The sequence below is a fragment of the Aristolochia californica genome, unplaced genomic scaffold, assembly GCF_029961685.1.
Source record: "Aristolochia californica isolate CCGP_79_NKW_82.1479 unplaced genomic scaffold, dmAriCali1.0.hap1 SCAF_4, whole genome shotgun sequence".
NCBI lineage: Eukaryota > Viridiplantae > Streptophyta > Magnoliopsida > Piperales > Aristolochiaceae > Aristolochia > Aristolochia californica.
In genome coordinates, this window is record NW_027182103.1 from 5,867,237 (window position 1) to 5,895,024 (window position 27,788).

The 27,788-nt window shown below is 36.1% G+C and overlaps 2 protein-coding genes across 2 annotated transcripts; both read right to left on the reverse strand.

The window, feature by feature from the left end:
* Positions 1 to 10,698: 10,698 nt before the first annotated feature.
* LOC137963592 (large ribosomal subunit protein uL10-like) lies at positions 10,699 to 13,555 on the reverse strand. Its single transcript, XM_068810728.1, has 5 exons — positions 13,041 to 13,555; positions 12,872 to 12,940; positions 11,767 to 11,865; positions 11,144 to 11,536; positions 10,699 to 11,028 (listed from the first exon to the last, which is right to left on the reverse strand). The coding sequence occupies exons 1-5, from the start codon at positions 13,296 to 13,298 to the stop codon at positions 10,885 to 10,887; spliced, it is 963 nt and encodes a 320-aa protein (XP_068666829.1). The 5' UTR covers positions 13,299 to 13,555; the 3' UTR covers positions 10,699 to 10,884.
* Positions 13,556 to 23,131: 9,576 nt separating this feature from the next.
* LOC137962270 (sodium/calcium exchanger NCL1-like) lies at positions 23,132 to 27,247 on the reverse strand. The gene is made up of 7 exons (XM_068809042.1): positions 26,813 to 27,247; positions 25,415 to 25,585; positions 24,920 to 25,101; positions 24,540 to 24,685; positions 24,072 to 24,339; positions 23,675 to 23,977; positions 23,132 to 23,580 (listed from the first exon to the last, which is right to left on the reverse strand). Exons 1-7 carry the CDS (start codon positions 27,186 to 27,188, stop codon positions 23,332 to 23,334), a joined length of 1,695 nt encoding a protein of 564 aa, XP_068665143.1. The 5' UTR covers positions 27,189 to 27,247; the 3' UTR covers positions 23,132 to 23,331.
* Between the last annotated feature and the right edge of the window lie 541 nt (positions 27,248 to 27,788).

The following is a 27,788-nucleotide window of genomic DNA, read 5'->3' on the forward strand; positions in this document are numbered from 1 at the left end:
ATATTGATGTCAATTCAAGGGCAAACAGTCTACCATTCGCACAAGAGATCATTGTCATCCTCATTCATAGTGGTGTAGACCTCTTCTTACAAGGTGAGACCCACCATGATCACGTGAGGTGGCATGATGACTCTCACAATAAGAAGTCTTAGAGAGCCAAAATTATTATGGAAGTAGCTCTTACAGAAGAGCTTCAGTTTAAAGGTGTTTTAGTTATGTTAGTCTTCAATTTATGTCGAGTTATTTAATTATGCTAGGACTTATCTTTAAGTGTTAGAATTTGGGTGTAATTGGGATAAGGGTAATTTAATTGTAATTGGAGTCTACTACTTTCTTTTATTATAAATAGAGGTTCATATACTCTGATTACATCAAGTCAATGAAGCTCTCCACTTCTCAACTCGTGAAGAATATCTCTCTAACCTAATTTTTTTTTCTCTATTTTCTCTTCTCTCCTCTCTACTTGAGTTCTCTCTCACTCTTTGCTCTCTTTTTTTCTCCCTCCCTCATCTTGCTCAGGGTTTCAATCATAGTGTCCTAAATTCAACATGGTATCAGAGCATCAAATTTAGGATCCCCACGTCAAAAGAATTCTCTCAGAAGTTATGATCGAAGTTACTCATAGAATGCTCTTTGTGAAGCAAGATTGAAGCTTGTGAGATAAGTTTTTTATTCTTATTATTATTACTTCATGCTCTTGGTTTTTGGATCTTTAGGAGATGGATCAAAGATGATTTTATTGCTTTCTTCATCTTATGAAATTATTGATATTTCTACCTCTAGGATTAAAAGAAGTTTACCAAGGCAGTTTTGTCGATTTGCAAGTTCATAGCTGAAAATCTGTTTATGTTGAGATTTTATGCATAAAAAGTTATAATTTTGTGGGAACAAGATTTTCCTGATGAAGAAAATTATTCTTGAGCCTATCATGAGTGATTTTTTATCCATTGGATTTCATAAATCTAATTACTTAGCTTCTATGCTAAGCTTCTCCATTAACCGAATTATTTGAAGAACTCTACTCGATTTTGTGTTTTTTTTTTTTTTGGAGAATTTTTGAAAGCCACAAGGTGGCTGATTAATCTTGGAACTGAATATATATTGGTTTATCCTAAGCTGGAGTAAAATATATTTTTGGAATGATCTAATTTAGAATTGCTACCTTACCTTACTTGATCTCATGCTTATTGATTGATTTTTACTATTCTCTACAAGAGAATTGTGAGAATAGCAAAAAGAGAAAAACTTCATTGACTTTTTATAATCAGAGTACATGAACCCCTATTTATAATAGAGGAAAATAGTAGAGTCCAATTACAATTAAACTACCCTTGTCCCAATTACACCCAAACTCTAACACTTAAAGATAAGTCCTAGCATAATTAAACAAATTAACATAAATAGAAGAGTAACATAACTAAAATAACTTTAAACTAAGACTCTCCTATGAGACCACCTTTTGTGAGACTCTTGGTAGACTCCACCATATTAATTCTAGCTCTGTGAGACTACTTACTATGAGAGTCATGTAAGAGGCTTTCATATCTTCTCTTCAACACTCCCCCTCAAGTTGGAGTTTATAACTTCATGCAATGAAAAGGATTCCTGGTCTTCAATTTTCTTTTCTGCAAAAAATTCTTCTTAGATGGAACTTTATCTTTTGTGCTCCCCCTTGCTTGAATATTTTTGTCGCATTAAAATTACCACAGCATATGGAATAAAAATACCTTTTTCTTGTACTTCTTCTTCAACTTTTCCCCCTCAAGCTGGGAGGTAATGACAGTGATCCCAACTTGAACCAAATAACATATATATAGTAATAAGCTCCTCCATCACGGTGTCCCAAGTATAAGTACGACACTAGGTACAAACTCTCAAAGGGTAGAAATGGGTGATAAGTGGGTAATGCCTGTCATTCACAAGATGGCAATAAAAGACTCATGAATACATATAAAAAGTCTCAATGGACTTAAAAATACATATATATATAAAGGTAAACCAACCGAAGCAACATATATATATATAAAGGTAAACCAACCGAAGCAACACACAAGGGGTTGGCCCAAAGGGGTATGTAAGAGTCAAATAAAGGATGGTAGGAGAAAAGCTGCCAAATAACCAATAGGTAATGGGTAAAGAGGAAGATAAGATACTAAGGCCACCGTGTGTTTTATTTTTTCTAAGAAATTCAAATTCAGCATTAGACAAACCAATGCCGACAACAGTCAGCAAATAATGAACCCAAGGCAAGCAACCGAGGAGTTCTTGTTTAGAAATAATGCCTCAATCAAAGAAACACAGCTGAGTCGTCTTCCTCTGAAGTTGGCGATGAACTCCGTATGGAAAGGCCCGCGAATAACTTTCAGAAATTAGCAGTTAAGCAATAACAGTAATGGCAATATTTTTTCCAAAACAAGAAACATCACCGGAATCTAATGCTAGCGAAGAGATGACCTGGCGCCGAAGGAGTTTTCAAATTATCTGTCATAATAATTCTGAAGATATTAGAAAAATCCCGAAGAGGCAGCAGCGATAGTGATACGGATTTGTAGAGAATTCCTCAGTTAACGTCCGATTGCTCATCGGTGATGAAGACGAGTGAAGAGTTTCCGAAAACCAGCAGTGGATATATCTCTCAGAGAATCAGCAATAAATCTTCTCAAACAAAGCAAATATATTCTCGAAAATCTTCCCGAAATAAACCAACTGATAGAGCGTACGATGACAGCAAAGTTGTCCCGCGACGCTTGACTCCCGAATGGCACGGGACAACAATGAACCTGAGATAACAATCAGAGGATTTTTTGAAAAATCTTTAGTGAGATCAAGATCAAATTTCCGGAACAAAGTATCTTCCTCAATGGCACTTCTGAACAGAGTGATATACCTCTCTTCTCTATGGAGGAAATAATTCAGCAAGATAATCAGCAACTTCCATCAATGAACCAGAAACTCCCAGAAATAGAATAGTGAGGCCGTAGTAAACAAAATAGAGAAGAAATGATTCTCAGAATAAAAAACCGTCAATATATAATATACAATATTAAAAGCTTAGAATAAAGGTGAAAACTTAAAGCAAACAACGGGTATAGGGACTGAAAAAGTCACATTAACTTTGTGTGTTGACTGAGTCAACACACAGAACCTGCTCTGATACCATATTAAATTTATGGAAAAGATAACAACTTCATTGACTTTTTATAATCAAAGTACATGAACCCCTATTTATAATAGAGGAAAGTAGTAGAGTCCAATTACAATTAAACTACCTTTGTCCCAATTACGCCCAAACTCTAACACTTAGATAAGTCCTAGCATAATTAAATAACTCAAAATAAATAGAAGACCGACATAACTAAAAAACCTTTATACCGAGACTCTCCTGTGAGACCACCTTTTGTGAGACCCTTGTAAGATTCCACCATATTAATTCTAGCTCTGTGAGACTGCTTATAGTGAGAGTCATGTAAGAGGTTTCCATATCTTCTCTTCAACAAGAATTAATTATATAAATTTTTGGCCAACAAGTTGATTGGCCTAAGAGGTTTCCCTCCTTGCCTAAAGACTTGATAAGTTTGGGTTCTCCTCCCATCTACCTGAGCTAGCCTTGGCTGGTCTTGAATCTTCAAGTAACTTACTTAGGGTACTTCAAATTTGAGTACATTATTACCCTTGAATTGCTTCTTATGGATGAAGAATACATGGGTAACATCTAGGGTGGAAGGCGGCAATGGAAAAAGAAATGCAGGGACTCTATGAGAATCGGACATTGGTTCTAGTTTCTCTTTCATCAGATAACAAATATGTCGGTTGTAAGTGGGTCTTTACTGTTAAACACAATACAGATGGGTCAATTGCTTGCCTTAAGGCCCACCTCGTTGCTAAAGATCTATATAATGGTTTATCCCAAACTAGAGTCATATATATTTTTGGAATGATCTAATTCGGAATTGCTACTTTACCTTACTTGATCTCGTGCTTATTGATTGATTTATGATATTCTCAACAAGGCAGCCTAGAGAATTAATTATATAAATTTTTGGCCAGCAAATTGACTGACCTAAGAGGGTTCCCTCACCTAAAGACTTGATAAGCTCGGGTTCTCCTCCCATCTACCCGAACTAGCCTTAGCTGGTCTTGAATCTCCAAGCAGCTTACTTAGGCTGCTTCAAATTTGAGTACATTATTACCCTTGAATTGCCTCTTATGGCTGAAAAATACATGGGTAATAAGAATGATATTCTCAAGATTATTATCATACTCTTGCAAGGAATATCAAATTTCTTGAGCTGGTCCACATCCGTTCAACAATTCCTTATAACAAGGGATTTTTTATTCATTTCAACACCACCAAACAAATCCAAAACACATGTGCTAAGTTGCACTCTAGCTCCAACAACTTACACAGGTCATATAATATTCTTCAAAGAATGTTCAACACTAAACAAGGAGAAAATATCCATGAATATTTAACTCATTTAAAGGCCTTCTTCAAGAATGGAAGCTAACTTAGCCTACCTCCACCGATTTCTTTGTCCAAGACAAGCAAAAGGAAACCTTAGCCACTGCCATTTTCCTGGTAAACATTAAACCATATCTCAAAGTTGCTAAAAGTCAACTCCTCAGTGCCTTTGCTATTCCCACCTTTGATAATGTATGTGCCACATTACTCCGCCTTCCAAGTCATTTTCTCCTTCTCCTACTGAAGTATCATCTGCAATGTACTCCAGGCATAGGGAAACATCAACCGACCACAGCTGAGGCCGTGGAAAAAATTATAGAGGAGGTTAAAAAAGAGGTAGAAGGAATGGTTTTTTTAGAATAGACGGCAGGGAATGCACCCATTGTGGGAAATCTGGCCACACTATAGATCAACGTTTTAAAATCTATGGCATACCGGATTGGGTTAAGGTTAATCAAGCCTCATTAAGGGATACAAAGGAAAACCAATCTACCCTAGAAAAGAAAACCTTTACCGATGATGAGTATGACTTATTCCATAAAATGAAAACACCGATGGTCTCTCTTCCAAGTTCCTCCTCAACAGTTGTTCCCACAATTGCTTCAGGTATGCTCTCTGCCACTTCCTCCTCTTCATATTGGATAATTGACTCAGGGGCTTCTAAGCATCTCATAGGTAACAAAAATCTACTCCACTCAGTTTCTCCTTGTCTCTCGAATAAATTTGTCACCATAGCTGAAGGCTCCCAAACTAAAGTTATCGGGAAAGGATCCACATCTGTTACACCATCACTCCCGCTCATAGATATTCTTTTTTTTCTACTTTTCCCTTGAATCTTTTATTTTTTAGTCAGCTAACACAATATTTTAATTGCTTAATTACCTTCTCACTGTCTTCCTGTGTGTTTCAGAATCTTACAACGAAGCAGGTGATTGGTGGAGGCCGTGAACAAGGGTGGCTCTACTATCTGGACATGCCTCAAATAAATGTCGGCTCAACCAAGGAAACTGAGACAAGTCTATGGCACAATCGGTTGGGACATCTATCCGCACAATCTCTTCATCTTCTTTTTCCTACCTTTAAGGATATGTCAAATTTAAATTGTGAAGTGTGTCAACTAAGCAAACACCAAAGGACCACATACTCACCTCGTCCAGAACTTAAAGTATTTTTCCTTTTTCGTTGATCCACACAGATGTATGGGGACCCTTGAGTGTCTCAAACATTTCCTGGGTCAAGTGCTTTATTACATTTATTGATGATTTTACTCATACCACATGGCTATTTCTTTTTAAAGAGCGATCTAAAATACCTTCCTTTTTTAAATCATTTCATGCTATGGTTGTCACTCAATTTGGTAAGAAAATCAAAGTACTTAGGTCTGATAATGCCAAAGGATATACTTCCAGAGATATGGACTATTTTTGTCAAGAGTATGACATCATCAACAAACATCTTGTACCTACACCCCCCAACAAAATGGTGTAGTAGAATGGAAGAACCGTCACCTTCTTGAGGTAGCTCGCAGCTTATTGTATACCATGAAAGTCTCATACTTTTATTTGTCGCATGCCATCCTTACTGTATGTATTCTTATAAATAGGCTATCCTCTTCCATTCTCGATCATAAATCCACATATTCCTTATTGTTTCCACATGGTGATCCTTTTTCGGTTCCCTTGAAAGTCTTCGGTTGTACATGCTTTGTTCATATTACCTCCCCACAACATAGTAAACTTGATCCAAAATTTGTCAAGTGTATCTTTTCAGGATATTCTCGCACATAGAAGGGTTATATTTGCTACAATCCCACTCTCCAAAGGCTACTCGTGTCCAGGGATGTAACATTTTTTTAAGATTCTTCATACTACTCTGACAATGCTCCTCCATGTCTCTCTTCTGTACCAGCCTCTCCTCGACTGGTTGTGCCCCTTGCTACAAAAATTGTTCAACCCCCTGAAGCATTGGTTGACACCACACCTGCAGAGTTTGTGGATCCCATCAAGGTAAGTCCATCTTCTCCTATTCCTTTTGGACCACAATATGATACTCGACTCGACCCATTGCCTTAAGAAAAGAACCCAAAACTTGCACTAGGCCCACTACTTCTCACCCCATATCCAATTTTGTGTCTCACCATCATTTATCCTCTTCATGTTGTCAATTTCTTGCGTCTATCTTCTGCATCCCAGTCCCACAATTCTATCAGCAGACACTGAAACATCCAAGGTGGAAAGCGGGAATGGACAAAGAAATGTAGGCACTCTATGAGAATCAAACATGGGCTCTAGTTCCTCTTCCATCAAATAAAAAACTTGTCGGTTGTGAGTCTTTACTGTTAAACACAATCCGGATGGGTCAGTTGCTTGCCTTAAGGCTCGCCTCGTTGCTAATATGCAATGTTATGAGATCGATTATAAGGAAACATTCTCTTCAGTGGCCGAAATGAACTTGGTATGTATTTTATTATCTCTTCCTGCTAATTCTTTTTGGTCAGTCTATCAATTTGATGTGAGAAATCCTTTTGTTAATGGGGATATAAAGGAATAAATTTATATGCAACAACCACCAGGATCTGTGGTTGAGGGGGAGTCGGTATGTCGATTGAAAAAATCCCTTTATGGTCTAAAAAATTCTCCTCGTGCATGGTTTGATAAATATAGCCAAGAACTCTATTAAACACCTAGCCAATACATCCCAAAAGACTGATATGTTAGGAGCGGAAGGCATAAGTACTTAACCTTAGGACCATAACAGTACACCCCGCCCTCCCGAGCCGACGACCACAGCGGCCTTAACACAGCAACGGGAACCGTGTCAGGAGCCCATACTCCCTTACGGTGCCCCGCTGGGGGTGTCCAGTCCACCTTCGCACACGGGGACTCGAAGTAGGGACATAGCGCCTGCTCTGATACCAAATGTTAAGCATCTAGTCAATACATCCCAAAAGACCGGCCTATTAGGAGCAGAAGGCATAAGTACTTAACCCCAAGACCATAACACACTCATATAGGCTGGATTTCACAAATGTTCCATAGATCACTCAATATTTCTTAAAGACACACCTAAAGGCAAAGTGATTTTGGTCGTATATGTTGATGATATTTTCTTAACCAGTAGTGATCTCGAGGGCATTCAGGAAACCAAGAAAAAGATATGTGAAGAATTCAAGACAAAAAAATTTGGACTACTTAAATAGTTTTTGGGTATTGAAGTACTATAGTCCAAACATGGAATTATACTATCTAAAAGGAAGTATGTTCTTGATCTACTAGAGGAGATAAGAAAAATGGGGTTTAGACTAGTCGAAACCCCTACGGATTCCAATACAAAATTATCTGCAAGCACTGGAGAAGATGTGGATATCGAAAAATATAAAAAACTTGTAGGGAAACTCATTTATCTCTGTGTAACAAGGCTGGATATATCTTATGCAGTAAGTGTGGTGAGTCAATATATGCACAAACCACAACTTACTCACTGGCAAACGCTAAAAAGAATATTGTGATATTTAGAAGGAGCTCCAGGAAGAGGACTTCTCTAGAAGAACCATAGTCACTTCAACATAGAAGGGTTCTCAAATGCAGACTGGGCCAGATCCTCGGATGACAAAAAATCTACTTCGGGATATTGTACAATGGTTAGAGGGAACTTGGTTACATGGAGAAGCAAGAAGCAGAATGTAGTTGTAAGGTCTAGTGCAGAAGCAGAATACAGGGCCATGGCACACACAATTAGTGAGCTTCTATGGATCAGATCTCTTTCTCACTGAACTGGGATTCTATAAAGAAGCCCCTATGGATCTACATTGCTATAATAAGGTGGCAATACATATCACCTCAAATCCGGTCTTTCATGAGATAACAAAGCACATTAAGGTTGACTGGTATTTCATACGAGAGAAATTCTAAGCCGGCATATTATCTCTCAAACATATCTTTTCACAAGGGCAAGTTGCAAACATTCTCACCAAACTAGTTACTCATAAGATCTTGTCCACCATCTGCAACTAGCTAGGCATTTACAATGTTTTCTCACCCCAGCTTGAGGGGGAGTGTTACAAGGTGGGACCCACCATGATCACAAGAAGCTAGTGGGAACCACCATGATCATGTGAGGTAGCATGATAAGTCATCACACGAACTGGAATCCTTATCACATGAGTTGGAAGATTTGGCAATCTTCTTTGATTAATATAATCGATTTATCTTCCCTTAATTTATGTAGATTTGGATAATCATGATTGATGTTACTAGGGATATTGGGGATCATATCTTATCTTTTAATATGTAATTGAAATAATATAAATAGGGGTCTTGGTTGAAGGATTCAATCAAGCTCTCTACTTCTCAACTCGTGAAGAATCTCTCTCTAGCCTAAATTTTTTTTCTCTTTCTTAGTCTCTCCTCTCTACCTAAGCTCTCTCTCTTTGTTCTTTTTTCTTCTCCCTCTCTCATCTTACTTGAGGTTTCAATCATGGAGTGGGTCCTAAATTCAACAATTTAGTAATTACTTGAAAATCTTTATGATATGGCCTTTGAGCCACTTTTTTGCTCTCTGTTATGCGTTCAATCACCTATCTTTTTTAGTATGACAAAAAAGGGGAGACAAATAAGAAACTTGGATAAAAAAGATCTAGGCATTCATAAAATTACGCTTTAAAGAATTAAAACAAACTATGCACAAATTAAGGGGGAGTTTATGATAAAATTGCATATTTACTTAACTCCAACCCTTAGGGAAGTGTAATTCTTATTTTTTTCCAAGTTAGGTTTTGTCATCATAAAAAAGGGGGAGATTGTTGACCGTAGGTGTCACCCACATTGCTTTTAATAATAACAAAACTTAATTGAACTAATAAATTACAAATCTAAAGTATTTGAGATACTTCACCTTCAAGAGCATCTCAAGGTCCAAAGCATCAAAGCCAAATTCAATACCTCAAGCACAATTGAAGTATATCTCTTGAAGAAGCACCCACAAGGAAAAAGACAATGAGAAGACTCAAGTTCAAGCATTATAAACAAACATCTAAACTCAGTTAAATTTTTGTAAGAGTGTATTCTAACTTCTATTCTTTATGTACTTGTGAAATGAGAGTTTTTAGGTTATAAATTGCATATAGACATATTTAGGATCATCATACACGTAACATAGAAACATGTTAAAGCATTGGGAGAGAAATTCTCGTGCTTTATAAAAGTCTACACTTTTAACTGGTATTGGAATGATCTATCAGCCACTGGTAATGATCAATCAACATTGTTGAAGAACTAGTATGAAAAAGTTTTACATGACTCTCACAAAGCAAAAATTAATATAGAATATAAGAAGTCACTCGTACCAAGTTCTTCCATATTGATAGTCCAAGAGTTAGCAATCCCTTTCAGCATGTTATCAAAGACTTTCCTAGCTTGGTCCAAACTTCTGCATTGCACATACATGTCAACAAAGAGCAGTTTGGATCACTGCATCTAAACTCATGTTTCTTTCAACATACAGGTGGAGCCATTTCCCTTGAACAGGAGTCCTCAATTGAGTACCAGCCATTCAATGCCCCAACTGCTGCAAAATTATCAGGTTTGGTTCCTTGCTGAAGCGTTTGCTGGATCAGGCTCAAAGCTTGCATTGGTTTCCCCAACTATCAAGAGATAATATTTATAACAACCATTTATTCAAATAACTTTCTTGTAGATGTCAATATCTCAAACACTTCTCATTGGGCAGTTTAATGTTGCTTTTGTGTTGTGAGCACATTCTATATTCTGGAAGACAATAGAACTTAAAACAGGCATTAATGTCTCGATGCTTCATACATGTTGCCAAGGAGGAAGAAGAGTGAAAGGAGGTGTGGGAGAGTTCTTTCTCCGATGGAATCATAACATGAAACAAGAGAAAACCAACAATCCTGTGTAGGGGTTGGCACGTGGTCTGGTTCCGTCTACATGAAGGCAACCCCTACCAGATTGATTGAATTCAGTCATGAGCTGACCTCCTCCATTTCATCAGAATCCAACTCTTGAGCCGCATAAACACCATGATTACAAATCAAGAGGTCGAAAGGGCCTGCCTCATGGATGGCCCAAGAAAGAGCCTCAAAATCCCATGTCCTTGTTGTAAACACCTTTCCTTCTTTGATTGTATAACGTTTCTTTATCAACTAATAGTCATGATGGGACTTGAAGCAAATTACAATAGAAGTGTTTAAAGTGCATCTGCAATGAAATAAAAGGATATTGACATGATAAACCCATTTGTATAGATTATAGTAGACAAAATACCTATTGTTGTCACCAATATGTCTCAAACAAGTATTACATTTCAAACAATCTAACGAGGCTACATAATAGACTAGGGTAGTATTTACATAATCCTTCATAACAAAACAACTAAACAAGAAGAGCGCGTCAAAGTGAAGAAATCTAATCAAACAAACTGAACCCCATATCTTCATCAGATTCTTCAGCAGGCTCTTCCTTCTTTGTTTCTTCAGCAGGGGTAGCAGCTGGAGCAGCAGCTTCTGCAGCTGCCACTGGAGTAGCAGCAACAGCAAACTTGCTTGGATCCTGCATCAATGAACATCAGCAATCAATCAACTTAAAGGGAAAGTTATCCTAAACTATCCAGAGACTCTAGTTACATAGAAATCAAACATGTATCAAACACAGAATAGTCAATTACCCTCAAGTATTCCTTCACTTTCTCAGCCTGTGGGTATGAATACTTGGTTGCAATAGCCACAGCCAAAACATTCTTGTAAGCATTGATAAACATATGTGGTGCTGCAGCCAGGGTGGGATAAGACAATGCCAACGATAACGAGGTAACCATAGACACTCCAATAGCAAATTTCTCAATCAGATCATCCTCAGTGAGGTCCAATACCTCAGGACTGAAGACAGAACCATTATCATAGGCTGACAAAACAACCAAACCGTATGAGAAAGGCCTTATGCCAAGCTTAGCCAGCAGAGCTGCCTCGGATGACCCCACCTTATCACCCTTCCTTACAAGCTCAACTGGTGTGATAATTTCAACTGTTCCCTTGTTAATTTTAGTAGGAATATTGAGCACCTAAATAAGAAAAATGACAAAATGTTTAGATTTTAATACATACATCAAAGTTCATACAAAAAAAATGTTGAGATCAGAGAGCAAAAATAGTAAAACATAAGTTGAAATAGTAACAGCAACATAAAAATACAAAAATGATCTTTAATAATTCATAATATTCATAGGTCATTTTTGCATTTTCAGAACTTGTGACTGATCTTAGAGCTATTCTATCATCCCTTTTAGAGTACCTGAAAGAAAGAGGTCTGAGATGGATCCAGCCCAGTATTCCCCGGAGGAACAACCACATCAATTGGTGCTACAAGCCCAACACGAGCAGGTGCTCCAACCTAGAGTTGACAAGATCAACATGAGACAATAGAACAACTGCAAGTGAAAAATAAAAGTTGGATAAAACAAAACCTCAATTTTAAAGAAAAGCTATGGGTATTTATATTTATGATTAGTTCCTTTCTTTCCTATCTCCCATCTATTTATTTTCTTTAGTCATTTACTAGAGCGATTATGATATGGAAGTCAATCAAGGGCAAATGTTCGGATCTATTATGACATATCTGAGGGGTACCTTTATCTAATAATAAAGCCCCTTCCTCACATGGCATGGCACAAAAACCATTTTTTGGTGAAATCTACAAAGCCTCAGTAGGCAACAATCAAATATGCAACCAAAAGTGATACATAAACTTGGGTTCAACTAAATGAGACACAATAAAGAACATGATGCAAAACACATTGGGTTTGCAAAGAATCAATAGAAGTAGAAACTACAAGTGCATTCAAGAAAAATTCAGATTACAAGAAACTTGAACCTATTTAAAATATGTGTAGCATGATCCGGTCATTATTTAACTATATTCCTGTTTAAACAGCTATGTGAGAAAAGTAGTACCTTGAAGTTCCATTGATGGAGGAACAACAATTGAGCCAAACTCTTAAAGAACTAAGAAACCACAATGCAACATAAGGAGAATGAAATTGAACCAGTTCTTGGCAATCCTTTGAAGGCAGCCAAATTATTTACTGTTCGTAACCACCAGAGTTCCATGAGTACGTAAAGGACCGGAACTACTCCTAGTACCGGAAAGAAAACAAAGTATCTTGTATAAACTGATAAGAATGGCATACATAACTAACAGGGATAACAACAATTGGCTCCATTTACGTAGAAATGATTTTTAACAGAATTTTATAAAAGATAATTCGTAATTTTGAATTATTTTTTCATGAATAAGCAATTTTATATAAAGCATCAAAACTGATCAGGATTAAAGCAGAAAACATTCTGGTCGAACTGATACCAAAGGAGCAAACGACTGAGAGATTCTTAAATCCCACCTTATACTTCGACACCTCCTCGCTAACTTCTTTCAAATCACCCTTGGTGAAAATGAATCCCACGTTACCCTATTCCAAACAAAACCGATGAAGCGATGTAAACCACATATAGACCTAAAAAAAAAAACAATGAAGTGAAACAAATTGACACGGGTAAAGTCTCACATACCACGAGCAGAGGCAGGAGATTCAGATACTCCTTGTTGCCAGTCTTCTCAGAGTGCAGCTTAATGGAGCGCTTCATCATGGTATTTTTACCCATCAAAACCACGGAATCCCCCCTCAGACCCCTGCGTATATTCTGAAGTTGGTTCGAGCCGACGTTATCCGCCGCAGCAATCAACACTTGACTGTATTCATCAAGAAGTTGGCACAGCTTCTGGTCATAAGCGATCTTTTTCTCAGCCTTGGACGCTTTAATCACCATTACGAACCGAGATTTAGAGGTCAGAAATCCGATAACAAAAGTACTGAAAGAAAGGAAGACCGAGAGGACAAGAACGTTAAAATTGAGGGCCAAGACGAAGCAGAGCCTAGCTTTGTCAAGGCGGACAGCAGCAGGCCGTCTCTTTAACCTCAACCTACTTCAACTAGTTCTAAGACCGTTTATGAACACCCTAAACGACGGCTCGTGAAAACCCTAAAGAAATGAAGCCAAGCATTTATCGAGGGTGGAAAGGTGAGAAGCCCCAAATTGGAGACTCTTATCGGAACTGGTTTTGTCACATATATGTGGAGCAAAATAAACATAGGAAAGTCAATTATAAGTAGGAATGTTTTATTTTAATTCTTATATTTAAATTTAAATACATCTAAAATATAAAAATTAATAACTTTATAGTAATTTTTTTTAGTGTAGAGGGTGGTTAAGAGGCATATGAGTTGTTGGTGACAGATGGACCCTAAAAAGAAATTTTTAATATTTAAAAGAAAATACTAGGAAAATAACTTAAATATCTTTTGATTCATTTTCCTAAAGTTAGATTAAAAATAAGTGAAATTATGAGAAATTTAGTAGGAGTGATGATGATTATTATTTATTATATATAATAGATAATTTTTTGAGTAAATTTTACCTCTTCACTAAGATCTTGTTAGTGACCCTGGTTGGAAACATGTATTACAGGAGAAGTTAGAAATACTTTTTCTAGTTATAATTTTCATAAAAAAATTAAACTTAAAATCCTATTAGTTCTCTCATAGGATATTGTTTTAAAATTTTCATAATATTTTCCTAACAGCTATTAATATAAATTTCTAAAAAAAAATAAGTTTTGTGTATCATCATCGTATTAGCTTGAATTTATATTTGGACAGTACAAGTTTTAGATGTACTTGGTTAAACATACGTCATGCAAAAATCAACATGTATCAGTCATATCATGTCTCATCTCCAGTTACGATATGAGTAATTTGACTTAGTTCTTGACTTGGATTCTATAGAATAGGATTTCAACGAATAGGGTCTTCTTTGGCAACAATTTCTATTTGAACTTGTGACAAGGTGAATCTTCCATATTGTCCCCATGTAGCTAGTAATATGATATAATCTAATTATAAAAGTAATAAAAATATGATATGGTATCTTATAATATAATAATATTGTTACATTTCGCTAAGGTCAGTGGTGGAATAACGGAGAAAGAGAGGGACATTGTGGTAAATCTAGAGGAAGGGTTTTAAAAAAATGAAAAAAGGGGAAAGAGAAGAAGTTGAAGAGAAAGAAAGGCGGCTCGAGAAGGTTCATTTGATTTCAAGAGGAAGAGAGAAAAGAAGAAAGATATAGAGAAAAGGAGAGAGGGCATGCAGTGGAAGGAAAAATATAATAGAGGAGGAAAAAGCAGAGGAGCAAAGAGTGAAGTCCGAAGTTATGTCATTCCCCCTTTCCCTCCTCTTCAACCCCTTCTAATTTCATGTTCCTCTTTTGATTTTTGGAATGAAAAGTCTTAGCTTTCCATAGGTTAGAGGATGTTTATTCTTTCTTTGAATTCAGAATTTTAAGTTTTTGTATATGATACGTTTGGATCTGAGTACCTCTCCTCATTTCTTCATCCTTCTTACTGATTATCTTAATTTCTATTCTATTTTCTCTTCTCCTAATTCGCCATGTAACCATCTTGAGTTTTAGCTCCTCAATGCATATAGGTAATTCAAATTAATTTGTACATGCACACACCATAAGGACAAAAAGAGTTTTTGTTCTAGATGTTCCCCTAGTGGTACGTACTGCCTAAGAACCTTTGCTTGGGAATTTTTTTATTATTATGATCTATTAGTTGAAAAATTACAAAGAGATTCCGATTCTCTTCAACCACGTGTAGCTCAATACATGGTTTTCATATAACCCTATATCCTCAAGAGATTGTTGACAAATTCTAGCTCTAGCTAGGTCTCTCTATCTAGATTATCAGGTTCTAGATGAACCTTTCACAATAACATAAAAATAAATGGAAAAATTTATACCCTTATTTGGAGAGATGTTTCTCCTTGAGAGATCTCAAGCTTCTTTCTCCTTTGTAGCACGTTGTAGAATGATCAAAGAGCTTGTACTATCATACATGCAAGGATGATTGAAAGAGATGAAGGTTTTTCAAGGTGGGATCACTCTCTTTCTCTCTAAATCACTTTTGAAAGGAAAATTACACAATAAAGCTTTCTAACTTGAATATATACCAAGAAATCCTCATACCTCTCTTTACTTACGTGTTAAAAGATAGGCTCATGCACACACGTCCAAGAGGTGGCATCTTGGTAAATTAGAAGAATTCTCATAAAGATGGCACGAAGATGTAATTACATGTCTATTTATGTCTCTTCTCTTGAGTCATTATAACATACACTCTAAAAACTATAAATAGAGGCCATTGGCTAAGAGGAAGAGCATTAAGTCTTCACCTCACTTCTCAAATTCTTCCAAGTTCTCCTCTCCCTTCTCATGGTAGCCAAGCTCTAAACCCTCTCTCCTTTCTCTCTTCTTTCCTTCTTCTTCTTCTTCCTCTTCTTCTTCTCTCCCTTCTTTTCTTGAGATCAATGTGAAGGAATCCTAAATTCTACATCATGGTTTGGCGGGGTATTTATAGGTTCCCCAACTCAAACTACCCGTTATTTGCCCATTGGCAAAAATTAGACTATTGATTGATTGATCACTGGTAAGTGACTAATCAATCAATCAATCATGACAACTACTTTTCTATCAAACGGTAACTTATTGATCGATGGACTGATCGATCAATATGTTACCATTGATCCAGAAAATTTTAAGTTGATCAATCATTGCCAGTGGTTAATCAATCGATCGAGATTCCCTCTGGTTGTACAATACAAGTATGATCAACTAGTGTATTTTCATTTGATCGATTATGCTTGAAGTCCCTTATTGGCAAGGTTCTGATTGATCGATCAATCTGGTGGGATGATTGATCATTCCATGTTAATTCAGCTTGACCAGATATCTATGATCTATCGATCTCTATTGGATGATTGATCATTCATTATAGCATGAAATAGCCATGTCCTAGATGATCGATCAATCGTCTATGGTTGACTGATCATACTTTATGTCTTTGGCTTGCACAATTCTGGATGATTGATCATAGCTAGTGACTAATCCATCATTCCAATGCCATATATAAATGTATATATTTATAAAGCATGGGAATTTTTCTCAAAGTGTGTTTTTAAATTATATATATGATGATTTTGAATATGTCTATATGCAATTTATATCCTACAGCTCTAATCTTCACAATTACTTAAGGAATAGCTGATAAAATACTTTCTTCCATAGGTAATAATGTTAAGAAAGGGAGAAAAGGAAGAAGGAAGAAGAAAGATGAGAGAAAAGAGGAGAGAACACGATACACATCCAAGAGATAAAAGAGAGAAGAGAATACGTGAAGGGAAAGAGGAGGAAGAAATTAGGGTCTTGGACTTAGTCCAAATCCTCCCCTTTAAGTTGTATTTATAGATATCAAAAGTACTAATATTAAAATTATACCTTTCACCCTGGTAAGAGTTAAGAAGAGACAGAAACATAAACTAATTGCATCAGTGCCATCCTAATTACCTCATATCTTCCAACACTCCCCCCTCAAGCTAGGAGGTAATGGCAATGATCTCAATTTGAACCAAATAACTTAGATATAGTAATTAGCTCCTCCATCACAGTGTCCCAACACCGGGCACAAACTCTCAAAGGGTAGAAATAGGTGATAAAATATAAGTTGAAACCAACCTCAAAGGATTTCGACCAAATATAGTGATAATAATCATTGAAGTGGGTAATGTTTATCATTCACAAGACGACAATAAAAGACCTAAGGGTACCAGTAAGAAGTCCCAAGTGACTTAAAACACCCATATAAATAAAAGGACTAACCAAAGCAACACTCCAAAAGGGTTGGCCAAAAGTGTAAGTGAGAGTCAAATAAAAGGCGGTAGGAGAAAGTCTACCAAATAATAACAGGATAATGGGGAGCCAACGAAAGATAATGTGAAGAAGTCGGGGCCATCATGTACTTTATTTTTCGAAGTAAGTCAAATTCTTCATCATATGAACCAATGCTGACAACAGTCAGCAACTGAGGAGTCCTTCAATAATTATGTCTAAGTCAAAGAGACACAATAACAACAACGGATATGGGCCAATGCCCAAATAATATTGTTATATAGCAGCGGATAACCATTAGGTAGTGAAAATTCTTAAGAGTAAAAATGACACATGAGATATCTTGCAACGAGTCCATCCTTGAAAAACAAGTAACAATAGGCTATGCACCAAGTAATAATCTCGATCTAAGTGATAGACGGCCAATAAAAAGTTAAAGAAGAATAAGCTGAGGTATAACTGTAGAACTAAACGAGTTATGAAACCGAGCGAGCGACGCCAAATGATAGTTTTTGAACTAATGATTTGCTGCAAAAAAACAACAATATGAAACTTAGATTCTTCAGTGGGAATCCAATCCTACAATCTTCAATTTGTGTTATCCAAACAACATTCACAAAGCACTTGTTGACCATCAAATATAGATAGTCCAAATTTGATGAGCTTTATATTCCCCCATCAACAGCAAAAATCCGTGTATCAACAATATATCATCAATGTAACAAAATGGAAATTTGTTACCACCAATAAACACCAGCAGCCTCTTGGACAACGAAAGACTTATATAATAACTAGAAGTATGTCTGTTGCTATATGTTGTTTGATAACCAATAAATCAAGCAATCTCCAACCAGCCTATATGCCGTTATATAACAGCAACTTGCTGATAAAAAACAACAATATAAAAATTCATCAACGTGTTGGAATTCAAGAGATAATAAGAGAATCAATAACTTCAACTTATGTTGATTCACCAGCTTGATAAAGACAGCAAGAGCATCAATTAACGACAGCATCAACCATGAATAGATGTCATGATCATCAACACAATATCAGTAGCATGATAGCACTAACTTAACAACAATAATGTGACCAGCATAATCACCAATTAAATGATAACAAAAAACAACAACAACAGTTATATGTTTCAGCAATAAATCAAAGCATGCTTCTTAAACCCATTGTTAATTACAACAGCTTACTCACCAACTAGATAAAACAAAACAAGAGCAGCAACGTCACCCAATTATCTCAGCACCAAGTGTGTATTCAATTAAAACACCAGGATTTCACATGAGCGCTAATAAAACCAAGTGTTGGAATTCAAGAGAGTAGAGAAGGCAGCAATTGTTTCTCTTATCAAAGCTGGTGACAAGTATCCTGCTACTATTTATTTCTTGCAACAATGTGTTGATTAATCAAAGAAGAAATTTGAAAGAAACATCTAAAGTATTTATATGTTGATGATAAAAAAAATATATCAAAAGAATAGTGAAATATGGAGTCCTCTGCTACTAAGAGAATTCAAACCAAAAGTCTATTGCTCCAACAACTAGTCTCAAAAAACAGAGGTGAAAGAGCTACTACTGCAAAACAAAGGAGGATAATTGAGAAGAATACACTGTTGCTGGTAGATGAGTCACAAAGTCTCTGTCTGCTGCTCTCCAAGGGCAACATGTAAGTGGTCTCCTTTCTCAATAGTTGTGATAGCAGCAACTACCATCAATAAGATACCAGACAAAAGAAACCATGGCATCTCTCTGTTGCTGTATCCATGGCAACATCATAACAGAACCATAAACTTCAATCAGCCTCTCGAACTTCAATGATCTTCTAAGAAGATTGAGAGCTTGGTTGTGCTCAACCCAGAACAACACAGTAGATGCCAGATACAATAACATACTAGACAAAAGAAACCATGGCCTCTCTTTGTTGTTGTATCCATGGCAACATCATAGCAGAACCATAAACTTCAATCAACCTTACACACATCAATGATATTCTAAGAAGATTAAGAGCTTGGTTGTGTTGAACCCAGAACAGCAAAATAGATGCTAGATATTGAGTTTCATCAGTTAAAGGCAGATTATTCTTTATTCGTCCAATCCCACAAGGGCAGTTTTACAGCAATACTTGTGTATATTGATGACGTGGTTTTGGCAGGTAACAATCTACAACATATTGAAGATGTGAAACAATTATTATCCAGGTAATTCAAACTTAAGGATCTTAGTTAGCTCAAATACTTCTTGGGCATAGAAGTAGCAAGGTCTTCAAAGGGGATCTCCCTCTGCAAAAGGAAATATGCCTTAGAGATATTAGAAGATGTTGGCTTTCTCGGAGCAAAACTTACAAGGTTCCCAATGGAGCAAAACTTACAAGGTTCCCAATGGAGCAAAACTTAGCTCTTACACAATCTGATGGTGAACTCGTAAATGATCCTTCATCATACATGTGTCTTGTGAGAAGATTGATCTACTTGACCATTACTAAACCGGATCGGGTCTACGTCGTCCATGTTTTAAACTGATTTATGAAAAAACCACGTACACTACACATTGAGGTAGCACATAAAGTCCTTAGATACCTGGAACAACTCCAGGACAAGGTATTTTATTATCCTCTACAAGTACACTCCAATTAAATATATTTTTTGATACAGATTGGGCTCGCTGTAGAGACACAAAAAGGTCAGTAACAGTGTATATTTCTTGGATAATCACTCATTTTCGGGAAAACAAAGAAGCAAACAATGATGGTTTGATCAACTGATGAGGCAGAGTATCGTTCTATGGCTACGACATGTTGCAAATTATCTATTTGAGAACATTTTGAAAGACTTGGAAATCATATATACTCAGTCGATTAAGTTGTATTGTGACAACGAAGCTGCTCTACACATCGCCTCAAATTCGGTCTTTCATGAGCGAACCAAGCACATCGAAATTGATTGTCACTTAGTTCGTGAAAAAATTCTAGCATGCATAATTAAGACAGCCTATATACAAACCAACGACTAAACTGCAGACTTATTCACTAAGGTGTTGAGTTCATCCTAATTTGAGGCATTACTCAACAAGTTGGGTATTATTAACATACAATCCAACTTGAGGAGGAGTGTTGAAGATAAGATAGATCCGAAGATAAGGGGATCAACTGATTAGAAGAAAGGATTTTGTGATTAAGATTAAAGATTTGTAATTTGAATTTAAATGGGATAAACTCCCTTATAAATATGTAAATCTGATTTGTATTTTATCATCGAAAATATAGAAAACTATTACATACAATAACATATGAATTAAGATTGCAAAGTCAAATGGTTGTTGCAAGTAAACGAATGACCAAACTCTAAAGTTGAGCCTATGTCAGGATCTCTGTAAGGGATTTGATATCATGTAATTAAGGAAGGTTGCTGGTTGAAAAGAATCTATGCCAGCATAATTTATAAAAAACTTGGTTGTCAATGCCATCATCAATCTAGAAAGTTGCCAAATTCAAAACACTTTCCAATATCGACTCAAAAGGAAACAAAAACTTTCTTTGAAAAAACACAATCTCAAGGAGTCATGTTGCTAGACGCGACTCTTACTAACATTGCTAATTAAGATAGCTAGGATGAGAAACTTCCTAAGCCAACAATAAAGACTCTTTCCAAGTTATGTTCAACAACTTTTGAGCACGTCAAGGAGGTTGGAAATGCATTGATGGTGCTGTAAAAAACAAGAACCCAACGTTGTAGTAACACATTGTTATTGCTTTATGTTGAGATTGAATCAAAGAACTATTGTAATCAACAACCAAAAAAAGAATAATCCAACGCCAGAAGGAGCAAATTAGCAGTAAAAACAAAAAATAATTGTAATACTGAAGAACTTAGCCTTTTTTAATAACTCATACAACTCCTTCATGCCGAACAATTTCATGCAATCATCAAAATCGAATAGCACCTTGAATCATAATCTGAGCATAGAAAAAATAATTGGAATCCTAAAAATCAATCTCCGCTCTGATACCATGTTGTTTTTAGGGATTCCATAGGTAATAATGTTAAGCAGAGGAAAAAAGGAAGAGGGAAGAAGAAAGAAGAGAGAAGAGAGGAGAGGGTATGATACACATCCAAGAGACAAAGAAGAAAAGAAGAGAATATGTGAGGGAAAAGATGAGGAAGAAATTAGAGTCTTGGACTTAGTCCAAACCCTCCCACTTATTGTATTTATAGATATCAAAAGTATTATTATTAAAATTATACCATTCACCCTAGTAAAAATGAAGAAGAGACAGGAATATAAACTAAAGGGGGGTTAGTCAACAACGAAGTTAAAATGAAGTCCACGCGCATTACATAGGTCATTCAATTAGGTCGTTAGTGGTACACCAATGCGAGCATCATCTGAAAGACACAAGTAATTGTCTCAGACTAAAATCGTGGAATCATGATTCAACCCAAATTTTTGAATCATCCACTTGAATCGTTTGGGACGCGTCAAAATTTTGGGCTTTGTCTCGCGCTCTCTTTTCCCTCTCGGCCTTCCTCCCCTGATTTTTTTTTCTCTCGCTCTCTTCTTCCTCTCGTCTTCGCACTCCCTCTCCCTTCGCCCTCTCTCGTCTCCCTCTCGGCCTCCGTCATAGAGCCGTGATTGCCTGTCGCCACTCCGTCGTAGAGCATCCAGTGGGAACCTCTCTGTCGTAGGGCCTCTGGCGTCAGCTGCCTCCATCGCCGTTGCCTCCTGGCCAACCGTGGTCTCCCTGCCATTATCGGCATCGTCTTCCTCACGATGCCGATAATTAGGAAAAATTAAACCAACATTATTTATTCATTATTTTTATTTTTTAAAATAATCCATCTTCTTTTATTAATAAAATAATTATTTTTTTATTCAGTATATTCATTTTGTAATCAAATAATATATATATTTTTTTATTGTATTAAATTAGTGATTTTTAATGTTAAAATATATCTTATGTTATTAAAAAATTTATTTATTTATTTATTATATTTTCTTTTGTTTTTTTACTTATTTTTTTATTTTTTATAATTTATTACATTAACATGTGATTATTATATTATTTTATAATAAATTGTAATAATTAATTAATATAAAATAGTATTTCATTAATTAGTATATTAATATATTTTAATACTACATTAAATCACTTATTAGTGTAGTAACCATGTTTATTTTGGTTAATTATATGTTCTATTTAAGTATATTATAAAAAATTACTAATTCTCTTATTTATATCATATTTTTCATTTTAGGGTACTAACACTGGAATCTGTTTTCTAGTGCACTTGAACTCATTTATACTAACGCTCAAGGAATAGTTGAAGTTGAATCAAATCATTGCCTTGAATTTGAAGTCTAACTTCAACTTCAATGTTGACTAACCTCCCTTAATTACATCAATACCACCCTAAGTACATCATATCTTCCAATAGAAAATACATATAAAATGCTAGAATTACACTTGTTAGCTCAATTTAGTTTTGCTATCATCAAAATAAAAAAGGGAATCAACTCTCGTTCAACACAAGAGTTCTTTACTTAACACTTTGAACACTTGATTTGACTTCACAAATTCTTCAATTTTTCATTTGTGATATCACCAATAATCAAACATCGATTTTTGGAAGTATTGAAACTTGTTACACAATTTAAATCATTGGTAACCTTATTGGCTATGGCTTTCTTAGCAACAAAATGAAGGAAGATTTCATTTAAATATGAAACCCTAGACTATCAAATGATGCCAAATGAGCATAATGATTTTGACTCAACTTTGAATAAGGTATTTTAATAATGTAATTTTATTTTTATGTGAGCACTCTCAATTGTGCCATTTGCTGCAAGGTAAAAAGTAATCAATAATGACAAAGTCATGGCTCCCTATTATTTAATAAAAACACAAACTAGAGCTCCCCAAAGAGCAGCATATGCTTGTTCTGGATCATTGTGAACCGCCTGGAAAAGCATCTCGACCACTATAAAAATATATCAATCTGTTACAAGTTCAATAAAAAGGGGGGAAAAGAGACTGTTTTGAACTGCTCAGGTGGGCAAATTTGTGCTTATGACCAACCAAAAACATAATCAAGCAAATACACGAGGATCAAGGATAAAGGATACAATGCGAATGCCACGGCACTTGTCCAAAGAGGGAACTTCGTCCGAAAGCTGGCAAAGAGGCCCATGACGACAGAAACCACAAGAATCACCAAAACTTCAGCTGAGAAGTCCCATGTCAACTGTCGCACATAAACTAGACCTAAGAAGACTGCCAAACAGAGGGTATTGTTCATGGTCACCGCACCATAAATCTGCAAAACAAGTACCAACAAGCAGCTTTCATAGTTTGCTCATAACAAGGGGAGAAAGAGAGAGAGATATAAAGAGAAATAGAGAGAGAATGACCTCAGAGAAAGTTAAAGAACTACTCCTTTCCTTCTTGCGACTCGCAAAAATTAGTGCTGAGACAGCCTCACTGGAGTTAGTAGCCAAAGGCATTGCTATGAATGAGATGAAGAATGATGGTATGCCAGTGGCCCCTGAGAAATTGTCGACTGCATCTACCAGAGGATCTGCAGATACTGCAGCAATAACGGTACCTAGAAACAAAAGAAATACTGCCTTGGTGATAACCCATGTAGGATTATCAACAATCTCCACGACTTCATCACTGGCATCTAGCAGTGTATCGTATTCCACCTTTGTCATCTGCATATACATTTCAGAGAATATAATAATGGCATGCAAGTACTTCACTTTTTAAGCCTTTTCTGTTTAGGAAGAAATAGAACGATAAGCCTACCTCATGATATCCTGACACAACTGACCTAATGAATTCACCTTTGTAAGAAACAGCATTTTTGGCTTTATGAATCCAGTCACAAATTCCTGTAACAAACTCCTTTTCATCAATTACTTTGTCATTTGAAGTATCAAACTCGTCCATCATTTTGTCTACTGCCTCATCAGGATCCAAATTCTCCCCAACGAACTGGATGCCTATGACCAATGATCTCAGCTCATTTGCGGATGCAACACCATCTGAATTGACATCTATTCTCTTGAACAACCTGCAATTAAGATGCAGAGAATGATAGAAAAGAACCTCTAGATGTCAAAAATTGCAGGGAGTGAATCACAATTACCAAAATTAAAATACAGATCGCCCAAGAAACCACAGGATGGAAAATGATTAGGCATTTCAGTAGTAAGGAAATCCAGTAAAATTATAGAATGTTATAAGCTGCAAAAAGTAGAAAAAAAAACTAACTTTTTAATAAGCGGTATATTAGGTTCACCATCAATGGTTAGAAGCTTTCCGAGTGATTCCCTATGCAAATGCCGTAAAAGTCCTGAGATTACATGTTTACGCTTTGCATATGCGAGTCTTCTGCCTTGAATCCAGGGCTGATAAACCTGAGAGGCATTTGAAAAGAATAAATCATTAACAAGAAGCCACAGAAAAGCAAAAATATGTATGAACAACAAGATAATTTATCATAGGCATCGGAAGAAATGAAGATATTTTTTAAATACTTTACATTAAAAAAATTGGTGAATATATCTCAAATCATTTACATAAAATAAATTGGCGAATATATTAATGTAAAATAACTTGGAAAATATATTAACATAAAATAAATTGGTTACCTGAAAGATGCAGTAAGACACAAGAAATACAATGGAAACAATGAGAGAGATAAGAACCACCAAGCGGCTTCCAGATGATAGGTGGAAAATTTTTGGCACTTGTACTATGAGGAATGGAATAACAGAGATGATCATGATTTTAGCAGCATGACTAGTTTGCTGATCAGTAGTAACACCAGACCCTGCAACACGAAGACTGAACCAGTTCAATGGCTCCTCATAGAACTGGCAAGCTGGCTGAGCAAAAAATACATTCTGCAGAAGACTAGTTACAAAATTTCTTGCAGTCATTGAACGAGATAAAAGCAGGGGTTTCACTACATCTGGCCGTGTCTACTTCATTCCAGGTCCTTGACTCAATAAAAGTGAAGTCGCCAAGAAACAACAACTTAAACTGCTTAGATATTGCATGCTTAATCACCCTTAGTTTCTAGGCAGAAGTTACATCCACAAGTTGTGGAAATGATGGAAAAGATGACATCAAAAAACACAAACCATATAGATCACACCCTGTTGAAGCAGAACCATCTGCAAGATTAACTTTCCCAACAACAATGCATGAGCCCCAAAGTGCAGTCAGAAGCATGACTGTTGATCCAGAAAGCAAGCCCATGCCAATCAAAACCTGATCCTGAGCAATCTCTTTACTTCCAGAAAGTCCAGACACTGCAGAAACATATAAACATTAGATCTTATCTGGTTGATAGTAGAAATGATGTTTTTTTTTTAGATCTTGGATAAGATGCAATGCATTGGTTAGCATTCAGTGCACTGGTACATCCCAAAGGTCCTCAAAATAACTCAATTTCATTTGAAGCACATAAAACTTGAATTTAATCCTGGGTACAAATTAATGTCTAAATTACATCTGAACAATCATTCACATGCCCATGTTACAAACTCAATTGGTTCGACCATAACTGAATTGATTGAGAGCCTGAACTCCACAGTAAACTAGTGAGGGTCAGATGAAAATTTTAATATGTTTAATGATCCCCTTGTTTCTCAGCCAGGCCAAGAAGCAGGTCCTTGCCGCAGATTCAAGAACAAAGAACTTACTGCTTCAAGCAATTGAGCTAGGTCAAACAGAAATAGTCTTTTTTTTTTCGTGAAAAGATAAAAATAACAGTATAATATTAAACCAAAATGGGGTTTTTTCTTAGTCAGGTTAAGAAGCAGATCTATGCATGGGTTTTAGAAACAAAATGCGTTAAAGCCTCATGCAATAAAACCTTCATATTACTTTCAGGAAGTTTGAAAAAGAACAGTACCCATAAATACACCAAAGAGATTGCAGTATTGCAGAAGTACTGGCTAATGAGATTTCACTAAAACTAGAGAATAAGGATAATACAAACAAGAATACATAAATAAACAATATACTCCTGTCCTATCTTATTATAGCCACTTTCGCCATTTTGCTATGTTTAATTGTATCCTGGTTGATTTAGTCAAACTATTTCGTGAAATGGTTGACTGGAAGACAGTGTATCAATGATCTTCCACTTGTATAAGATTACACATATCCTGAAATGTTGTTTCATGCTGGATTAGATATCAATGTTTTCTCCATTTTGAGCTAATATTACAACGAGTGAGAAATTAACACAGAAAAAACAACCAAAATCTATACGAAACCAAGGAAATACAGATAGATTTAGCAGTGATCACCCTTTCGCAAATCCAATGAAAGTGATATCATCATTACAATTAATAAAAATATTAACGAACAAACTGATGTGATCTCAAAATCCATCACCTCAAGTTACATTTTGACATTTATTAAAACGTTAGCACATGAACGTTAAAGAACAAAAGAAAAGAAGCCAAGTAAAAAAAAAAAAAAACAGAGAGAAAAAATATATAATAAAAGATGCGAAAAGAAGCATCTACCAAGGATAAGTATGGCATCCGGAAGGGCACCAAGGATGGGAAGAAAGAGGCCGCCGATAATTCCAGGACCGAGTAGAGTGAGAAGCAGCTCGCTGCCAGTGGCAAGACAAGTAGCTGCCTCAAACATAAGGTACCCATAAACGATGGCGAGGAAGAGGTTGCCAAGGACAGAGGATGTACAGGGCAAAAAACCATACGTCTGCTCGCAGGTCTGAGAGGCGGATAGACTACCAAGACGGAGAAAAGAAGGTCGTCCTACATGTTTTAGGCCGTCTGAGATCAGATCTGGAGGAAATTCCGAAATGAAACGGCCACGAACTGAAGCCGCGACAAGGAAAAGAGCAACAAGTAGACACAGAAAGGGAGATTTCCCCATTGCTGCCCACGTTTCGCCGCTTTTTTCTGCGATGTCCGAGAGTCCGTGAATCGAGGGAGTGAAAGGCAAATCTTATGGATGTGTTTAACACAAACGACACTAAAACGACCACTCGCAGGTGATTCACCGGCAAATAGGGAATTACGAAATTGACCCCAGAAAAAAGGTTGAAAATGCCTGTTTCAAATTCCATAAGGTTAAGCATGGGCGGGATTCAAATTCTACAGGGGGGAGAAAGAAGAGAAAGTAAATTTCAGGATATTTTACTTGAGAAATTTGAATTTTTTAAATTAATAAATAATTAAAAAGTTAAGCTAAGGTTAGATATTGAATTAAATATATAAGAATAAAATAATTAATTAAATGCTTACTTTTTTAATATCTAAATGCCTAATCAAATACTTAATTTTATAATATCCAAATTCTCAGTCTTAATTGATTAATTAAATATTATTAAAAATCATCATATAAATACAAAAACATACAATTTGACTATATAAAATTATCAAGAATAATTGTCTGTCCAAATTCTAATTTATTGGTAATGTAACATTGGCATATTATCTCTAAAATTTTAAAATATAACATGAAAATAAAAAC

Coding starts and splice junctions, on each gene's coding strand:
- LOC137963592 (XM_068810728.1), bottom strand. CDS start 13,298: ATGGTGATTAAAGCGTCCAAGGCTGAGAAAAAGATCGCTTATGACCAG. Junction 11,866..12,871: donor AGGAGGTGTCGAAGTATAAG/GTGGGATTTAAG, acceptor TGTCAACTCTAG/GTTGGAGCACCTGCTCGTGT. Junction 11,537..11,766: donor CTCAGACCTCTTTCTTTCAG/GTACTCTAAAAG, acceptor TTTCTTATTTAG/GTGCTCAATATTCCTACTAA.
- LOC137962270 (XM_068809042.1), bottom strand. CDS start 27,188: ATGGGGAAATCTCCCTTTCTGTGTCTACTTGTTGCTCTTTTCCTTGTC. Junction 25,102..25,414: donor AACAGGGTGTGATCTATATG/GTTTGTGTTTTT, acceptor TTCGTGTTGCAG/GGTCTGGTGTTACTACTGAT. Junction 23,978..24,071: donor TTGTGTCAGGATATCATGAG/GTAGGCTTATCG, acceptor ATGTATATGCAG/ATGACAAAGGTGGAATACGA.